Source organism: Crotalus tigris, unplaced genomic scaffold (genome assembly GCF_016545835.1).
Source record: "Crotalus tigris isolate CLP2741 ecotype Arizona unplaced genomic scaffold, ASM1654583v1 scf7180000018550.1270297659:1495590, whole genome shotgun sequence".
Lineage (NCBI taxonomy): Eukaryota > Metazoa > Chordata > Lepidosauria > Squamata > Viperidae > Crotalus > Crotalus tigris.
This window is the reverse complement of record NW_024097073.1, coordinates 942,565-960,125: the sequence shown is the minus strand read 5'-3', so window position 1 is coordinate 960,125 and position 17,561 is coordinate 942,565. Positions and strand designations below refer to the sequence as shown.

At 43.4% G+C, this 17,561-nt stretch overlaps 1 protein-coding gene across 6 annotated transcripts in view; it reads left to right on the top strand.

Moving 5' to 3' along the window:
- Window positions 1–16,654, top strand: part of ASIC4 (acid sensing ion channel subunit family member 4) — a 113,671-nt gene extending 97,017 nt beyond the window's left edge. For 2 of the 6 annotated variants that reach the window (XM_039354410.1, XM_039354409.1), the window contains exon 10: window positions 10,871–12,757. In XM_039354410.1, coding sequence (XP_039210344.1) covers window positions 10,871–10,990 — 120 coding nt within the window. In that variant the 3' untranslated portion in view covers window positions 10,991–12,757. Of the gene's footprint in view, window positions 1–151; window positions 342–3,694; window positions 5,182–8,822; window positions 9,419–10,870; window positions 12,758–15,996 lie in introns of those variants that run through there. The other 4 variants (XR_005558003.1, XR_005558005.1, XR_005558004.1 and 1 more) reach the window with 4 other exon arrangements.
- Window positions 16,655–17,561: the final 907 nt, after the last annotated feature.

Sequence of the window (17,561 nt, the reverse complement as noted above, 5' to 3'; positions counted from 1 at the left end):
GACATATTTTGGGTTACATTGGGCTTCTAGAAAAGCTAAATACTTGCTTTTCTTTTAATGAAAGTTCAGAATCTTTACTCTTAGCAAGTGTGGAATGCACCTCTTGTAAACACCAATAACTACAACTCTTACATATATATTTTGTTTCCAGAGCATGCACTGTTTGCTTTTATCTGTAAGTTGAATGCAACATATATATCTGTGTGTGAGAAGAGAGAAAGAGAAGGAAAATAATTCAGCTCTGATGGATCACTGATTAAGTATTCTTTGGAACCCCTGCAGATAACATTTTGCTAAGTAAAAAAGATTTTACCGTTTATAAAACAAGTGAACTGCTGGAGGTAAGTTCCTCTTAAGTCAGACTATGTCATATCCAGGAAATTTAATGTAGCCAAACAGGTAAAAAAACCTCTTCTTGAGCTAGCAGAGAAGATTCACAATAATGCCTAGAATATAGGAGACTGAAAAATTGTGAGAATCTGAATTGTTATATGATAAAACAGTAGCCATACTTTCAAGAGCAGGGCTTTTCAACCAGTGGTACGGGTACCACCTGTGGTACATTGGCACCTGGCAGGTGTTACGCAACCATCCTAGAAAAGTGGTAGCGGGGGAGGGGAATGAGCTGAACCAGTGGCAGCACCGCACAAGCCTGAGCGAGTGATGGCTGAAGCTGCAGGGCTGTCAGAGCTCAGCGGAAGCACCAGGATCAGCACTTCTTCAGGGTTGTCAGGCTCAGTGGAAGCACCAGGCTCAGCGCCAGGCTCCAGCTGGAGCTCGGCACTGATCCTGGCGCTTTTGCTGAGCCCAGAAGAAGCACCGATCAGCTGGAATGTTGCAGCATCTCCAGGGTCTTGTGATTTACATTTAGATGCTTGGCGACTGATTCATATTTATGACGGTCACAGTGTCCCAGGGTCATGTGAAGTGACCAAAATTTGCTGCAACCACCCAGCAGACAAGGGGAATAAAAACCAAACACCCCTCCCCCCACCCCCACTGCCAATCCTCAACAGAAATGCTCACAATGAAAACCTCGGACAGGAGGAAGAGCGCCACCGGGTGGGCAGGCAGGTGTCTTGCTCGGCTGTGCCTTGGGGGGCACTTTTTTCAGTGCCATTGTAACTTCGAACAGTCACTAAGCAAATTGTTGTAAGTTGAGGACTACCTGTACTTTATCACTTTTTTCAATTTTTTTTTTTTTTTGGTCATCACGTTTTTGACACCTTGCTAGGCAACTGGTGGTACTCAGATATTGCCATATCCTAAAAGTGGTACAATGCCTGAAAAGGTTGAAAAGCCCTGTTCAAGAGAATTTGAGAGCTGAAGAAGATACCCATCCTGACTTTCTAGAATATGAGCTTATCCATACTCATAACAATAAACATAGGAAGAGGCATGTGTATGGTGCTGCATATTGAAAGGAGCTACTATTAAAAAGAATATTTGCATTGGAAGCAACTGGGAATTTTAGATGAAATGTGTCCTTCTGGAACAGCCAAGAATTTCACAGACAGGGATAATTTAGCACAATTGCTGCCGGGTTGAAACTTAGCAGGCGCCCCTTTCTGATACTGGAAACTGTGATTTTGTCCTACCCCCACCATCTCAGCAGGTGTCCTGCAGCAGAGGACTCCTGCAAACTTTCTTGACCAAAGATGTAGCTGTCTTTTTTTAAATAATGTAATCTCAAGGAACTGGTTTACGTACTGTCTCCAAAATAAAGAACCAGGATCTTCACAATCTTAAAAACAGAGTTTGTCACTGTCAGCCCTTCAAGGTAGGCCAGAGCAGGAAACCAACTTTTGAGTGAAACTATACTTATTGTTGTAGTTGTGTTTTCCCTTCTTTTTCTTATACCTTGTAGGGGGGGGGGTTAAGGCAGAGCCAGACTGAGTTTCTTCTTAATGTTTTCATTGTTTCCAGGATAAAAGCATGTTTCTTGTAACTATCTCAGCATAATTTCTCTCATGTTATGTGATCTCAGGGGTTCTGCAGAGTAGGGGGATTTAACTCTGGCCTTGAGAAGGTAGTGGCAGAGAGAAAACTGATACTCAGAGTGGGAAAATAGGAAACCCGAGAAAGTAACTCAGAGTAGTCCGCTCCCCCCTTGACCTCATTGTCCTTAAAAAGGATCAGTGAAGGTTTTGAATATGCTTTTAAGATCTCTTAATATTGCCTCTAGGACAGGGGTAGGCAACCTTGGCTCTTTTATGACTCTTGGACTTCAACGCCCAGAATTCCTGAGCCAACCCTACTTGAAGGGTTGATGGGATGTAGATGTTAAACTTGCACAGTCCTTGACTTATGACCGAACGCTCAGCGACCATTCAAAGTTACCATGAACCCCCCCCAAAAAGGGTCTTGCAATCCAGTATCAAAGTTCCAGCATTTCCTCCCGTGGTCATGTGACTGCATTTTGGGTTGGTCAGCATCCAGCCCACATTTCAGGCCATTTGCAGGTGCCCTGCAGTCACATGACTGCAATTTACAATGGTTTTGCTGAAAACTGGCATTTATTGCTGATCTCTGACAGTGCTGCCCCATGATGAACGACAGGTTCACTTAACGACTGCTGTGTTTGCTTAACAACGTCCAGTTAACGGCCATGGTTGTTTGCTTTATGATTATAGCATTTGCTTAACAACTGCTCCAAAAAAGGTCGTAAAATCAGTGACCTGCTTTATCATTGTCACAACTTACTACCATAATTGTCAGGCTCAATTACAGTTGTAATTCAAGGACTCATGTAGATTCTTCCCCACAAGAGTAGCTTTTGCAAAAGAAATGAAAGCCACTGGCGAATAGCCAGTTACAAAGAGGGAAGGGACAAATGTAACTGAGCAAATCAATCTAATTTAAAAGAACAACTATTCTAAAAAGTCAACTATCCAAAGCTGTCACTGGACAATATCATTGCTCCACAGAGCTTTAGACTCAGAAGTTAAGGAAGGTTAAGCTGATGATACTAAAATACAGTTGGATTTTGCTGCTGGACAGCTGGAAAAAGAACTGCAGCTGTTCACTGGCCTATGAAAAGACGTTATTCGGATACAATCGGGTGCTGATAAAACTCAAACCTTATGCAAGAAAGAAGCTGATATGGCCATTGAGCAGCAGAAAAAGTGGGCTGGGGATGCATAAAATCTAAGTGGAACTTATGTTTGCCACGTTCCCAAAATGTGGTGCTGAAAGCAGAATTGAAAGGTTAGCTTGTGCTTATCCTGGCCGGAGGCCATTCTGCAGAGCTTTGAGCACAAGTTTGTCCAGATTTCTATTGAGTTCCTGATTGTGAGAATCAGGATAGGGTTTCTAGGAAATGTTTCCTATGGTTTTTCTAATGCACCTCAACTCATAAATACTAATGCAATCTTCACCTGCCTCTGTTATTCTGTTTTGCAAACTGTATATTCAGCCAGTGGGGTCCTCCTTGTCAGGGATCAAGACAGGTGTTTGGAAAAGAGGGCAGATTGTTGGGGTCAACTGAACAGTCCTTGAAATTGAGGGAGCTAGATTAGGAGCAGAAACTTATAATACATTGTCCTGAACAAAAATGTTTTGTCTATAGGACAGTGAGAACGAGTCTTGTGCTTTGTTTCTAAAACTGGGAAGCCTCACAGCTGAATGCTATTCTAATTCTACAGTACTGTAATTTGTTTCACATTTTTGTATAATTGTGTACTTCTATTCGTAGAACAATTTGCATGAAGTCAAAAGCAAACACCTGGGATGAGTATACAAAGAATGATACACCTTTCCCCAAAATGGCAGCGGGGATTCACGTCTGCCTACTTTTGCAGTCCTAAAGTGCTATTCTGGCTGCCCCATTGCTAATATATTGAAGAGGCATTTCGGAAATGAGAGAATTGGTACAGCTTTTGTGGATTGTTCAGAGACTCATTTTACAGTGAACCGTAACAGACACTTACTAAAAGGAGAAAAATATTCAAGATCCGTAAGACGGTTTGGCTAATGGCCTCATTACCACTATTGGCACTTTTCCCACTGAGCTAAATGGAAAGAGAAATAGATGGCATAGAAAGAAGGAGAAAATATCAGGGTCAGTCCACTGAGTTAGCTACCAAGGCTTTCTAATAGTTTTGTCCTTGCTTCCAGAGAAATTCCTTATGTTCTGATAACCTCAGCATTTTGTCACGGAAATAAATGTTTTAGAATTTTTGGAGCAGGAGGAATGTTCTTACGAAGTATTGTGCATATAATAAAGTGTTCCTTATACCATCAGTATAAGGTCTCCATTTTGTGGGTTCCCCCCACCCCATGAAATGAAAGTAGTAGCTGCTGGAAATTAAATCACCCACACATTCAGCTCTGTTTGTACTTTCTGAAAACTGCATTAGGCAGCTCCTTCTTGGCAAAACATAGATTCTAAAACCAAAGAAAAAATGATCAACAACCTAAGGAGTATGATTTTTTTTTTTTAAAAAAAAAGGCAGTCATGATAGCAGAGACTGCTGCTACAGACACACTCTTAAGCTTCCATCTCTAGCTTTGCAGAGTGTTACGTTCCTATCTGATTCTGACCAGACCATACAGAGAAGACTAATGTGGAGCCAAATTGCCTCTGCTGTCATTAATGGGACCCCAAGACCAACACAGAGGAGCAGTTCTTTGTATCCATTTGCGACTGTTGCTCCACCATCAATCCAGTGCAGAGAAACGTATTATCAAGTTTGCAGGAAACCAGGGAGGAGCTTGATCGTTGTTGGTTTAGATGTGAGTGGATGGTTCAAATACCTGGATTCAGTGCAGTTGCTGCAAAACAGAAAATTCCAATAGATGCACACAAGGAAGACTGAAAGTGCAAAACAGTCTTCTTAAGACTAGAAATAGACTACCTACCATTCCATGTGAGAGCTACAATTGCTGTGACCGACAAGTGAAAGCTACAGACGATTATGAAAGAACTTGGACAGATGACCTAAAAGAATGTGATGGGACTGAGTGAAATTCAGAAAGATGGCCTCTAAATTAATAGGTGCATCTTATGATGAATTAAGGATGAAGAGTGAAGCACTATTTTTCATCTAGGCTCCATCTTTCAGGCAGACTGTTGGCTCCTTCTGACCAGACTGGCTATAAAGGCTTGGTGAGATCTCTGTCTTCTGATGAGCCATAGATCACCTAGATCAGTGTTTCTCAACCTTGACAATTTTAAGGCATGTGGACTTCAACTCCCAGAATTCCCCAGCCAGCAATGCTGGCTGGGGAATTCTGGGAGTTGAAGTCCACATGCCTTAAAATTGTCAAGGTTGAGAAACACTGACCTAGATCATGGGTGTCAAACTCACGTATCGCGACTTTTTTTGCATTGCCAGAGCTGGGGTGGGCGCGGTCTCTGCATGATGCAACCGGCCCGCGGGCCGGCAGTTTGATGCCCCTGACCTAGATTTAAGCTGAAGGTCCAGTTTCATGCTTTCCAACAAATGTTCTGCTTCCAGGATTTTAATACTGGCTTTTTGGACTTCAGCTCTCTTTAATACCGATTCTTGTTATGTTTATGCATTGTATTACGACTGCCTCTCTCCATAGCAGCCCTTGTGCATAATTTCCCCATTGCTCATTGAAATCAGTCTTTCTTCTGTTCAACACAGTTCTGTTCCACTGTAAAATAGTCCAGTGCCACTCTCAGGTGGAACCAGAATTTTCATATAAAGGAAAGATACTTCTGCATTGCCATATTTAATCCCAGCCGTCCACTTCCTTCAATAAGAAATACCCATGCTGTTGCAAGGAGCCAAGATTTACTGCCTAGCCCAGGGGTAGGCAACCTTGGCTCTTTTATGACTCGTGGATTTCCAACTCCCAGAATTCCTGAGCCAGCTGGCTCAGGAATTTTGGGAGTTGAAGTCCACGAGTCATAAAAGAGCCAAGGTTGACTACCCCTGGGCTAGCCTGTCTTAAGACAACCATCCACAAATGAATGCTTCAATGGAGAGCATCTGTTCCTTGGAACTAGCTGCATGATCTGTCTATCATCACCTGAAGGAGAAGACATCAGGAAGGAATTCAGGAGATGATCATAACATTTGGGCCAAGGCCAGTATGACTCTGCACTTCCTCTGACCCTGCCATTAGCCAAGCGCTTGCAACCTCATCATTGGGTTTTTTTTCATTTTACAAAGACTCAGGAAGGCAGCAGAAGGGAGGAATTTCAGAACACCAAAAAAAAAGGCAGCAGAGAGGAAAGGCAGGTTTTTATGCAAGCCTGTTCTATTGCCCCTGCCGATCCTGGAGCTGGCTCGGTGTATTTTGCACAAGCGAAGCAAGCCCTATTGCCCTTTTTAATCCTGTGAACATATTGGGGAATGAGTGGCGTAGACCATATGCCTGTATGGTGTAAGCTGATCCACTGCTACATCCAATATCTCAAGAGTCTGATGTGCTATAAAGATAAAATACAGCCGGCAAAGGCATTTGAAGGCTCATCAAACGTGCCAAGTTTTCTTGCTGGCTCTGGAGCTGTCCGATGAGGAATAACTAATTAGCAGCTGAGTTTACTTTAATTTCCTGCTGCTGCCAACATTTAAGTCAATAAAAACTAGAAATCTTTGAATGCAACGTGGTTGCAGTACAAGCTGTAAATAAAGTCACAGCTTGAAATGTCCCCAAATGAGCCCTCAAGGCAGTGAAAAGCCCCCTGGCCCTCATTCCTACCCCAGTGAATGAGTTACTTGGTTACCCCTGGACCTCTGAACAGGCCTCTGAAAGACCAGAAGGGGAAGGCTGTTCTCACTGTAGGGCAGTGGGGAGAGGACAAGGAGCGAGAACAATGTTTTCTATTGCACTGAAGAGCTATGGATTTATGGGCTTAAACCCAGACCCAATCTCTTTGGAAGGAGTCCTTGTTCTTGGCTTGATTCTGACCAGAAAGCTGCAGCGAATGATGTAAATTCTGCCCTTGCATCAGTTTCCTGGGGGAGCCTTACAATGAGGTGGCTCTTCCCAACCAATAAGGCCCTTCTGTTTCTCGCACTCAGGTTGACTCCGTGTGAGTCAGCCTTAAAGTGATAGGAATTTAGCTAGACCTCTTTAATCAAGGATCTTCAAACTTGGCCCTTTTAGAACTTGTGGACTTCAACTCCCAGAATTCCTCAGCCAGACATGCTGGCTGAGGAATTCTGGGAGTTGAAGTCCACAAGTCCTAAAAGGGCCAAGTTTGAAGACCCCTGTCTTTAATACTCTCCTACAGCTGATTGTTTGGAGGATAACAGGACAGCTCCCCAAAACATCTGGCCATGATTTCAGTTTTTTTATCGTATGCCTATGTTGGAGAGGACATACCTGTTATAATAGCTATATAGTTGTGCATTTGTGTATTGTTTCAGCTTTTATTCTATATTCTGGATGTGCTGAGGTATACAAATCAAGATGATAGACTAAAACTCCAAGATAAAGCTTATATTTGATTTATGCACAGAAAATCCTTTGTTCCATCTCCCACGCTTTTGGGCTTAAAAATACAGTATGAGGAAGCTGTTGTTGTTTTTTTTAGGCTGAATTTGGGCAGGTTCCAATTGGGTGTTGAAGATTTGGGCAGGTTCCAGGGGTGTTAAAGATTTGACAGTAAGGGCAGATGGGTGGGGGGAGAAAAAGCAAAGAAGCAAGGCCTGTCTTCAAAAACTTTATGGCATTGGCTAGTTGCAATCTCCAGCCAAGTGCCTTTGGGTGTTACTGGGTCTGCAATGACTTGCAATTCCAGGTATTTTTTTTTTCTTTTAAACAAAAAAAACTTGTATGCAAGAAAATTCAACAATTTTTCCATTTCCCCAAATAGGCAAGAGGCCAGAAATTTCTTATGGGAAAGGGAGGTTTCTCCCATTTCACTTCTATTTTGCAGAGCAGAGCCCCCCCCCCTGCAAAATGATACAGTCCTGTTCTTTATGGGGAATTTTCTTTCCTTCCTAGTTTCTCATTCAGTGTCTGTCTGTCTGTCTGTCTCTCTCCCTCTCCCCCCCCCTTCAGTTAGATATTTGTGAAGGGCGATCATATAGAATAAAAACACAAAATGGGGGATCCTGTGCCTGGCCACATCCCCATCACTGCTATTTTATACACATTTCCTCTGATTACCCACACAGGCACCTCAGAGGTTCTGAGTTGCCCCTGCAGACTTTTCCAGACTAAAACATGATCAAAGAGCTCGGAGCAGAGTATATCAGACAGAGTAGATTTATGTTAGTGGCCAAACCTCCAAGTGGGAGGATGCAACAGATGCCTCCGATCAATACCTATCAATAGTAAACAGGCAAAAATAAGCTCCAACCTGCCTGGCTGCATAGCCACAGCACCACCTTGTGGACAGAATGGCAGGTGGCACGCAAAGCAGCAACGGTTTTGTTCCTTATGTAAAGAAAAAATGATGGCAATCCGCTAAATGCCAGAGTGCAGCGTATTTAAGAGCTAAGGTCGCGTCATTCAGATCTACTCCTGGTCCTTCTCCTACTTCTCCAACTCCATCTTCAAAATCCCTTTTTACATCATGAAGCTCTTTTACATCAGTGTGCTGGGAGAGGCAGGACATAGTACCAATCCTAAGAGTCCCCCTGTCATAATCCAGACATTTCAAGAATGGATCTTCAGAGGCAAAACCTTGGTGCAGGCTCTCCAAGGATTTACTGTGTAGTTGTGAGGAACAACAGTTCTGCATTCTCAGGCCCCACTCTCACAAATGCAACATGGACTGTGTATATACTTGTATTTCAATACTTTTTGGGGTAACCTCTAAGAGATGCATGATGTATTTGGTCTTTGAAAAGTTAATTCTGCTTTTTTCTTTTCTTATTTGGTAAAAACTATTTCAGCCTGTCATGTTTTAAAACCCGTGAGAGCACTCTCTATTTTATCTGATCAGGGACTGGAAACCCAACTGTATGAAGGAAGTGTAAGGAATCTGGGCATGTTTAACTTACAAAAGAGAAGATTAAGGAATGGTACGATAATGGTCTATAAATATCTAAAAGCTGTCATGTGCAAGAGAGAAATTTATTCACTGTTGAAACTTAGAATAAATTGAAATTAAAAGCAAAGAAACTTAAACTGAGTATCAGGAGGAGTTTTCTGAATATAAAAGCTGTTAAGCAATGGAACAGTCTTCCCAGAAACCCCCTCACTGGAGGATTTTTAAGGGGGCTGGAGTGACACCTGCTAAGATGATCCAGTGGATGTGGGTAAGGTGCTGGATTAGAAACCAGGAGATGGTGAGTTCTAGGCCTCCCTTAGCATGAAAGCCGGCTGGGTGACTTTATCAATCCAACTCTCCTCACAGGGCTGTGGGGGAAATAGGCAGGAGCATTAGATATATTCATTGCCTTCTATATATTTTTAAAATCAGGATAATCTAATAATAATTTTAGGCAGTGCTTTTTTTGTAAAAAAAAAAAAAAAAAAGGTTCCGGGACTCACACATGTCATACAACCCGCCTTGCCTACCCTACAAGGTTCCATCCCAAAAAGGTGCAGGGACTCCGTTCTGGGCGTTCTGTGACAAAAAAAGCCCTGATTTTAGGTATCATACATACACACTTCTAAAAAATACATAAATTGTTCTTGAAGATAGGAAACGTAGAAGGGGCTTTGATAGTCCCACAAAACACTTTCAACTTTTAACGCTTCATGTATCCTCAAATTATAGCAGCTGATGCAGGATCTCAATGACTTTCTTGGTTGAAAATCCCACTAACCCTGAAATTACTATTTAATCAACATAAATGGTTCCCACTAGCCTTACTTATACCTTCCGCTGAGTGCTTTCCTGATCTTCCTCATAAATTTTCTTTTTTGAAAAACATTCATCCCTTGTTTCAGAGTTCACGGGTTCTCTGTGAATTTGATGATGTGAAAATGCCAAAGTAGAGTTTTTCCCTATGAGGCTATCATTTAATTTCGTTTGTTAAATCACACAGGGCATGGTATGTTCTCAACCATTTTATAGCCAAACTAACTAGTAATTATATCTGGAATTTTAAACTCATTTCAGGTGATGGAGTGTGGCATTTTTCCAAGCCTATATTCTTGCTCCATTGGGTCTCTTTCTCTCCCTTTCTTGCAGTTCCATTTTAAATCTTTGAGGAAAATGCAAATTTAGCAGAAGTGGGAGAAGGGAAGGTAGAACATAGAGGGATAATGAAGCAACACTGGAAATGATGAATGCTACTGGAGGTTGAGCAATGAGAAAATTGACCCAAGCAAACTAATAAAAGAAAGTGGCATATAGTGAAGGCCTATTTCAAAATTGGGGTGCCATTTAAGAGTTGCTGATATTTGTCACATGGATGATAACTCTAGCTTCTATCTAAAATCTATTGTCTCCTCTATTTCCTTGTAATATCCACTGTGGTATGGTGATCAGAGATCTAATCTAATCTAATACAATACAATACAATCTATATCTATCTATCTACATATCTATTTATCATATATCATCATCTATTTATCATATTTAAGAACTGGCCATCTCCCTCATAGAGGGACTCTGGTGGTATATAGTATTATTGAACTACAGCTTTCCCTATCCTGTACCATGGGAGGTCTTGGCTTGATCTGGTAGAAGTTGAGTTCAACAACATCTGGAAAACCGCAATTGCTTATCTCTGGTGATGAGGTGTTACCACTTTACTCTGCATTGCCTCACTTTTCTGCACATCATCATTCAGCAACATAGAGGAGGGGAAGAAGAGACTTAACTTTGACACCTTGTGTTTTATTATAACTCTTTGTTACCCACATGGTTCTTAGACGGGCCACTTTGGTAAAATCTGCTGGTATCTCTTGCAAGCTTCTCTAATGTTGATCCTGGGATGAAGTTGGTAGGAAGATATGAATGGATGCTGTTCTCTGTTTTCTTTTACAGAGCTCCTGTGAGACCCTGGGCCATCACTCTGAGGGCAACTACCCTACAGGCCTCCTGCCTAACCACCACCATCGCCACCACTACTCGCCCCAGGGGGTCTTTGAAGACTTTGCTTGCTAGTCCGACTCCCACATAGGGGAGAAGGGCTGCTAGCATGGCTTTGGGCACAGCACATTCCACCTGTGCGAATGGCCCTTCCTCGTTGAAGCCAGACCAACCTATGTCCGCCCACTTCCTAAGGCTTTCCAAAAGCATCTTACACTTTTCACCCCACCCCACCCCCACCCCCTCTAACCCTGGCCCTTCTCTAAGAATCGGTGCCCCTCCCCCCCCATACCGAAGCACAGAGGTAGGCTGAACTGCCAAAGTCAAGGAGGCCTCTGAGCAGCTCCATTGATCCAAAATAAGCTCGGGGTAGTCGGCGCTCGCCCTCAAAATAGGAGGAAGTACACTGGGGGAAATGGAGCATGCTGGGAAGTAGAGGTGCCTTCTCAAGAAAGGGAAGCAAAATAACCCCGAGGCCCAGTCGGATGGGACAAGACTGACCAGTCAATTGCTTACAAGCCTCTGTAGCCGAACCTCCTTTGGCTGCAGATTCCACTTGGGGGAAAACGTGTTCTTTGTAGCATTTCTCACTTGACTCTCCCTTTTTCTCCAGCATTTGTATTCCTGTTTTTGTGCCCATCCAATCACCCCTTTGCCCACATCCAGACCATTCAGACATGCATTACCCCTAGTCCAAATGTTACATGCACACAGAGGTGTCTCAGGGCAGAAATCAGGTTCTGTCTCTCAGTATCTGCCGTTTGGCAGTTCCATGTCCCTGTTCACGTATTGCTGCCCACGCCAGAACTGTGTCCAAAACAGGGTTCAAGATCACAAATCCTGCTCTTTCAAGGGAGTTCCAGGCTATTTGCCTTTACTGTACAGACTCTGGCCTGTTACCTCACCCCTCCTTGCATCTTTCTTCCTCTTTCACAGCTGTAAATGTGTACATAAGTGTTTGGGGCCCCCCAATGGTTTTTAGCCACCTAGTTCTCTGTCATTGCAGCTGCCCCCTGCTGGTGTCTCCAAGAACTGCTGGTGCTGCCAGGCACCTTAAGACATCAAAGCTCAGGCTCCCTCCAGGCCCAGCAGGAGGTGGCTGAACCCCTGAGTCTCCTCAGGGACTCCCTTCCCAGATGTACAGACTTCTCATCACCACACCTGTTCCTTCCATCTGTCCCCTCTCTCCAAAAGCATTCAGGGTTCAGATAGTAACATCCCTGGAAGAAGAATCTCTGAAGGCCCCTTGCAATACAGTGAGGAGCTCCCACATCCCCTGTGATGCCCGTCCATGGGTTGAAGGACACAGGCTGTTGATACAAGGGGGTGTAGGACGGCTTCTCCTCCCAAAGTGTTGGGGAGGGGTGTGTGGCAAATCCTTGCTTAAAGTTACGGTAGATTAAAACCAAACCACCAATCTCTGGGGCAAAGGATGCCCAGCCATGACCCTCAGATCCCAAGCAGCAAACCAGGAAGACCCTTACATGATCGTACAACATATGCCCCATGCCTAGTCAAGTGCCCCCCATACTAACGAGGCATTTTCAGAAAGAAAGGAGACGCACAAGAATATGCTGGAAAACCTCCTCTCGCTCCCATCTCTAATGAGCACCAGGTGTCGAGATACTTGACTGCAAAAGAGAGCAGCATATGATGTAAAATATCCAAGCTATTCACCTGAAGAAGGAAACAGCCTTTGGGTGCGGTGGGATGGGACGCGGACTGCCAACCAGCCTTGGATCTTCCTGGGAAAGATCCCCCCCCCATACTTTTACTGAGCGCAAGTCGCTGTTTTACACATGTATAAATTTCTCCCAATAAAGAGGCACAGGTAGAACTCCAGATGTGTCTGTTTTGGCGTCGACTTAGCTACTAACAGGAACGTGGTCTTTTGTCATTTCTTCCCCTTTCCCTTTTCTAAATTTCTTCCCCTGTAATTTCTTCTCCTACCAGGCTGTCTTACCATTAAAACAACCACCATCGGTATCCTCAAATTGATCTGCTCTAACTTGAGAAACATAATTAAGGGCTGCCCTTATTAATAACTGCTGGGTACAGCTCGCTTGTCGGTACAGGCAACTCATGATCCTACAGCACTTTGAACAGTGCTCTGCTTATAGTATGACACTTCAGAGACAAGCTACAATGGTCTGCAGGCTCTGGGTTTTTTTTTTTTAAATAATATTTTATTAGTTTTCTAGTTTTACATTTAAGTATTTAAAAGCAATGTGGTAGCTGAGTAAATCAATAGTTCAATAACATACAAAAATCTTTAGTACAAATCTCAAGTTACAACATCAAATATTTCCTCTCTTTTTCCCTTAGTATCTACTATCTCATATTTAAGATAATATAGTTCTTATTATATCAACCAAGTAAAAACATCATTATTACATTTATCAATAAATTTTCAGCTTATACATATCTTAATTAGTTTTACATTCAATGCTTTATAGACCAGTGGTGGTGAACCTATGGCACGGGTATCAGAGGCAACACCCGGAATCTTCTCTGTGGCACACGTGCCGTTGCCCCAGCTTTGTCTCGCCCCGCGACCCCCTCACCAGAAGCCCCCCTGGAGAAGAGTCGCCCCCAAGCATGGCCCACACGGAGCAGTGCAGCCAAGGATATGGCAGCCAGGCAGTGTAAATAAGAATCTGCCCTCATGCCCCATCATGCACAGTTGATGCTGCGGTGTGTGGGCAGAGGGTGTGGCTGCCATGGTGCTGCTGGGCAATCTGCGGCAGTCCCTAGAGGCGGTGAGTGGCCCTGCGGGCAGGTGGAGCAGGGGCAGAGTAGGGAGTAGAGCGGGGGCAGGACCAGTTTTTGGGCACTCGGTTTCTGAAAGGTTCGCCATCACTGTTATAGACAATCAATGTCCTGTTATTGTTTTTTTCCCCAATTTTAAGTTTCCCATCAATATTCAGATTTAACATTTGATATTTATAGTTTCCAGGCTTTAGGTAACCAAAGTTTCCCTTATCTCAGTTCATAACAGAATCTTATATTCAAAATACACATCTATTTGGGTATAGTCTTGTTTTATTTTCTAAAAATTATCTATTTCCTGCAGAATTCAGTGCTCTGAGTATAGTGTGACACTTCAGAGCCAAGCTACAATGGTCTGCAGACTCCGGGTTTTATGCTAGGCCAGGGGTAGGCAACTTTGGCCCTTTTATGACTCAGGAATTCTGGGAGTTGAAGTCCACGAGTCATAAAAGAGCCAAGGTTGCCTACCCCTGTGCTAGGCAAAATACAGCAGACAGGAACACGGTGGATGCATTCGTTACCTTCACTACAGAGTAATCAAGCTGCAAAACACAAATACAGATTTATGGAGAAAAGCTTTTTGATTAAAGGGTTCCATTTTCAAGTTGAACCCCAAACATTTTCATTTTCTCAATCTTGCAACACTTTTACAGTCTCTTGGAGTTTATCCCCAGCCCAAACATGCCAGGTATGTATTACTCTACTGGTCATTACAGGCTTCCCCCAAAATTAAAAAGAGCTTCCTAGCCTTTGCAAAGATACAATCCTCATTCCTCAGGGTTTCCTACCAAAAAGCAAATCATGTGTTTATTTAAAGACTGCACTGTAGGCTTGTCAGAGGCTTTCTTCAACTATCTAGAGGAATAAAATATCACAGTGGAGGAAGATAATATATCAATTACCATTATCACAATCCTGTTTCCAAAACTATTTTCCAAAACCAGATCCATTGCCCTAATGCAGCGGTTCTCAACCTATGGGTCGCGACCCCATTTGGGGTCGATCGACCATTTCTTGGGGGTCACCAAACAAGGCGATCTGCCATTTTTCCCCCTCAGGGGGCGCGCCGCGCATGCGCACCATGCATGGGGGCGCCGCCGCGCATGCGCGGCACGTTTGTGTGACGGGGGTCGCCATCACACAAACGTTGAGAAGCACTGCCCTAATGCCATTTAGACATTATCAGTTCCAAAATAAGTTTTAGATTGTCACCAGCAGAGGGCAGCAGAATTATTTCTTGCACTCCTGCAAGCTGGCAGCTTAGCCAGAAGAAATGCTGGAGAGAGCCCAAATCAGGTGTTTGGGGGTTTCCAGCACCATTTGCAAAAAAGGAAAAACCCAAAGCTTACAAGTCCAACCTCAGATTGACTGGAACTCCTTGGAGCTGATGTGCTTGTGCCACCAACTTATTACTGCAGTCCAATGTAGCTTGGCTCTGAATTGTCACACTACTGTATAAGCAGAGCAAAGTTAGGAAAAAGAACAGAGACAAGGCATATGCTCTGAAAACAATTTTTGCCCCCATCTCTCTCTCTCTCTCTCTCTCTCTCTCTCTCTCTCTCTCTCACACACACACACACACACACACACACAAAGATGTATTGCAGACATCTCCCCTGAGCACTAATGCAACAATCAACTTGAACCCCAGTGTAAGGTTTCCAAATTGATAACACTGAATAAACAATGAGTTTGCTTCAAAGAAGCAATAATGTCAGCAACTGCTGCCTTTATCTCTATTTACAAAATGAAATGAAGAACTAAATGTGGGAAGCCCCCTCCCCAGAGAAGAAAATATTTTGAGGAATATTAAAAAGGCAGATTATATTTCCCCAAAGGAATCATTGAAACTCTTAGGCATAAATCACTACCACCCCACGTCTCTCTGCCCCAAGCAGAAACCAGCTCTGTAGAAATACAGATTTGATAATCCTTTCAGAAAGACTGGAGCCAGGAAGCTTGGAGCTGATAGGATTAGAAAGACAAGGACTCCTAGAACCAGCAACCCCTCACCCACATATTCAACACAGAACATAGCCATCAGCCACAGCCCCAGGGAAGCAGGACATGACCTTTAGGACATAATGGGATTAACCCACCACCATCAGAATACAAAAAAGGCACACTGAACCTCAGGTCAAAGTTCATGCCCACAGGAACAACTCCAAACACAAAAGCCCAAGAAGTTATAAAAACCCACCACTCCCAGCACCATGTGGTCAGCTGCTCCAGAGCCACATGCTGTTGTGGTTCTGCTCTTCAATAAACTAGAACATTCTTTCTAAAGCAGTCTCCATTTTGTTTATTCCCAGCTTGGACTGGACCCTGAAGAGTTTTCTTTCAACACTGGGGACAAGGTAAAGCCAACATCCTTGTGATCCAAGGGAAACACTAATTAACCCGCAGTGAATATGAGCTGTGAACAAAGGGAGAACTTACGTTTGTATGGTTTTCAAGCACCACAGCCAGAAAAACAGCATGGGTGTTTCTTTAAATCTGATTTCTGTTTCTCCCAAAGTCCAAAACTTTTGAGAATATTTCCTGCTCTTTATCATTCTTAGAAGCACACAGTTCAAGATCATGAAGGCTTTTCTTACACTTCATGCTACCTCAGGCATCAATTTTTACCAGGGGATGGAATTGTCTGCCATTGGAATTATCCTTTAAATTTCCCTACCAATTCTCCTATTTACATTCTCAATTGCAAAAATCCAAATGAGGGAAAGGGAATAGCTATGAAATGCCTTTGACCAGTAGCTTGAAGAGTCCTCTTCTGGAAGCAGTGCTGTGGCCTACAAAATGTCGCTGCCTAGCAGGGTTTCTAGAAGATTCCTGCATCTCATGCTCACTTCCAAATGTGCTGCTTCCACCTTGCCTGAAGAAAGTGTTCCTCCTCCCATCACCAGTGATGAATGTTGGATGGCCACACCTAATCTCAGGTGGTTTCCCCTTAGAGCAGTGTTTCCCAAACTTGACAATTTTAAGGCCTGTGGACTTCAACTCCCAGAATTCCACAGCCAGCGTTGCTGGCTGTGGAATTCTGGGAGTTGAAGTCCACAGGCCTTAAAATTGTCAAGTTTGGGAAATACTGCCTTAGAGAAATCATTTTCACTTCAGTTCCTTCTTTCTCTGCCCTGAAAATCCTTGTGTTCCTTCAAGCCTATTTGTACAGATTATACTTTTTTAATAATGTGAGAATGGCTATTAATTTATTTATGTATTTATCTGAATGCACAAGTTCATTGGGAAAGTATGCTAAAAGTTACACTAGAGTGACATATTCTGCTAACTGAAATGCTGTGTTCCCCCAACAAGCAGTTGTAAGTGTTGGTCAAAATCCCAGAAGTAATACAGTCATAAAGCTTGGAGAGGAAGAAAGGTCATTGAGTTCAATGTGATCCTATACCAGAATGTTCTAGATTGCAGCAAATTCAGGACTGCAATATGCTATGAGTTAGAATAGGAGAATTATTCTAAATGAGGCAACAATCCTTTCCGATGGTCATTTGTGAACGGAGACCATTTGGTAGAACTAGTACCAGCCCCACTGCAGCCGGGTCACGTGTGTATATGCAGGCATGCATTCTTACAAGAGTCATATGTTATCCCAATCTCTGACCCCCATACTTTGTTGTTATGGGCAGGTTAAGGGAATGATGCTGTTTTGGCCTGCCTGGGACTCTGCTGACATGCTGTGCCCCTATGGAAAGGAAATACCCAGATGTTTGTCCTCCCCTTCCTTGAATTCCCTTTGTGATCCCCCAGTTGTGTGTCTGGCTGTCTTCTATTCATGCCCTCCTTATCTGGTGCTGCTTTTCCTTACGACCTGTCTGATAATTGTACAATCCCATCCCCCAAAAAATATGGGCCCAGGCAG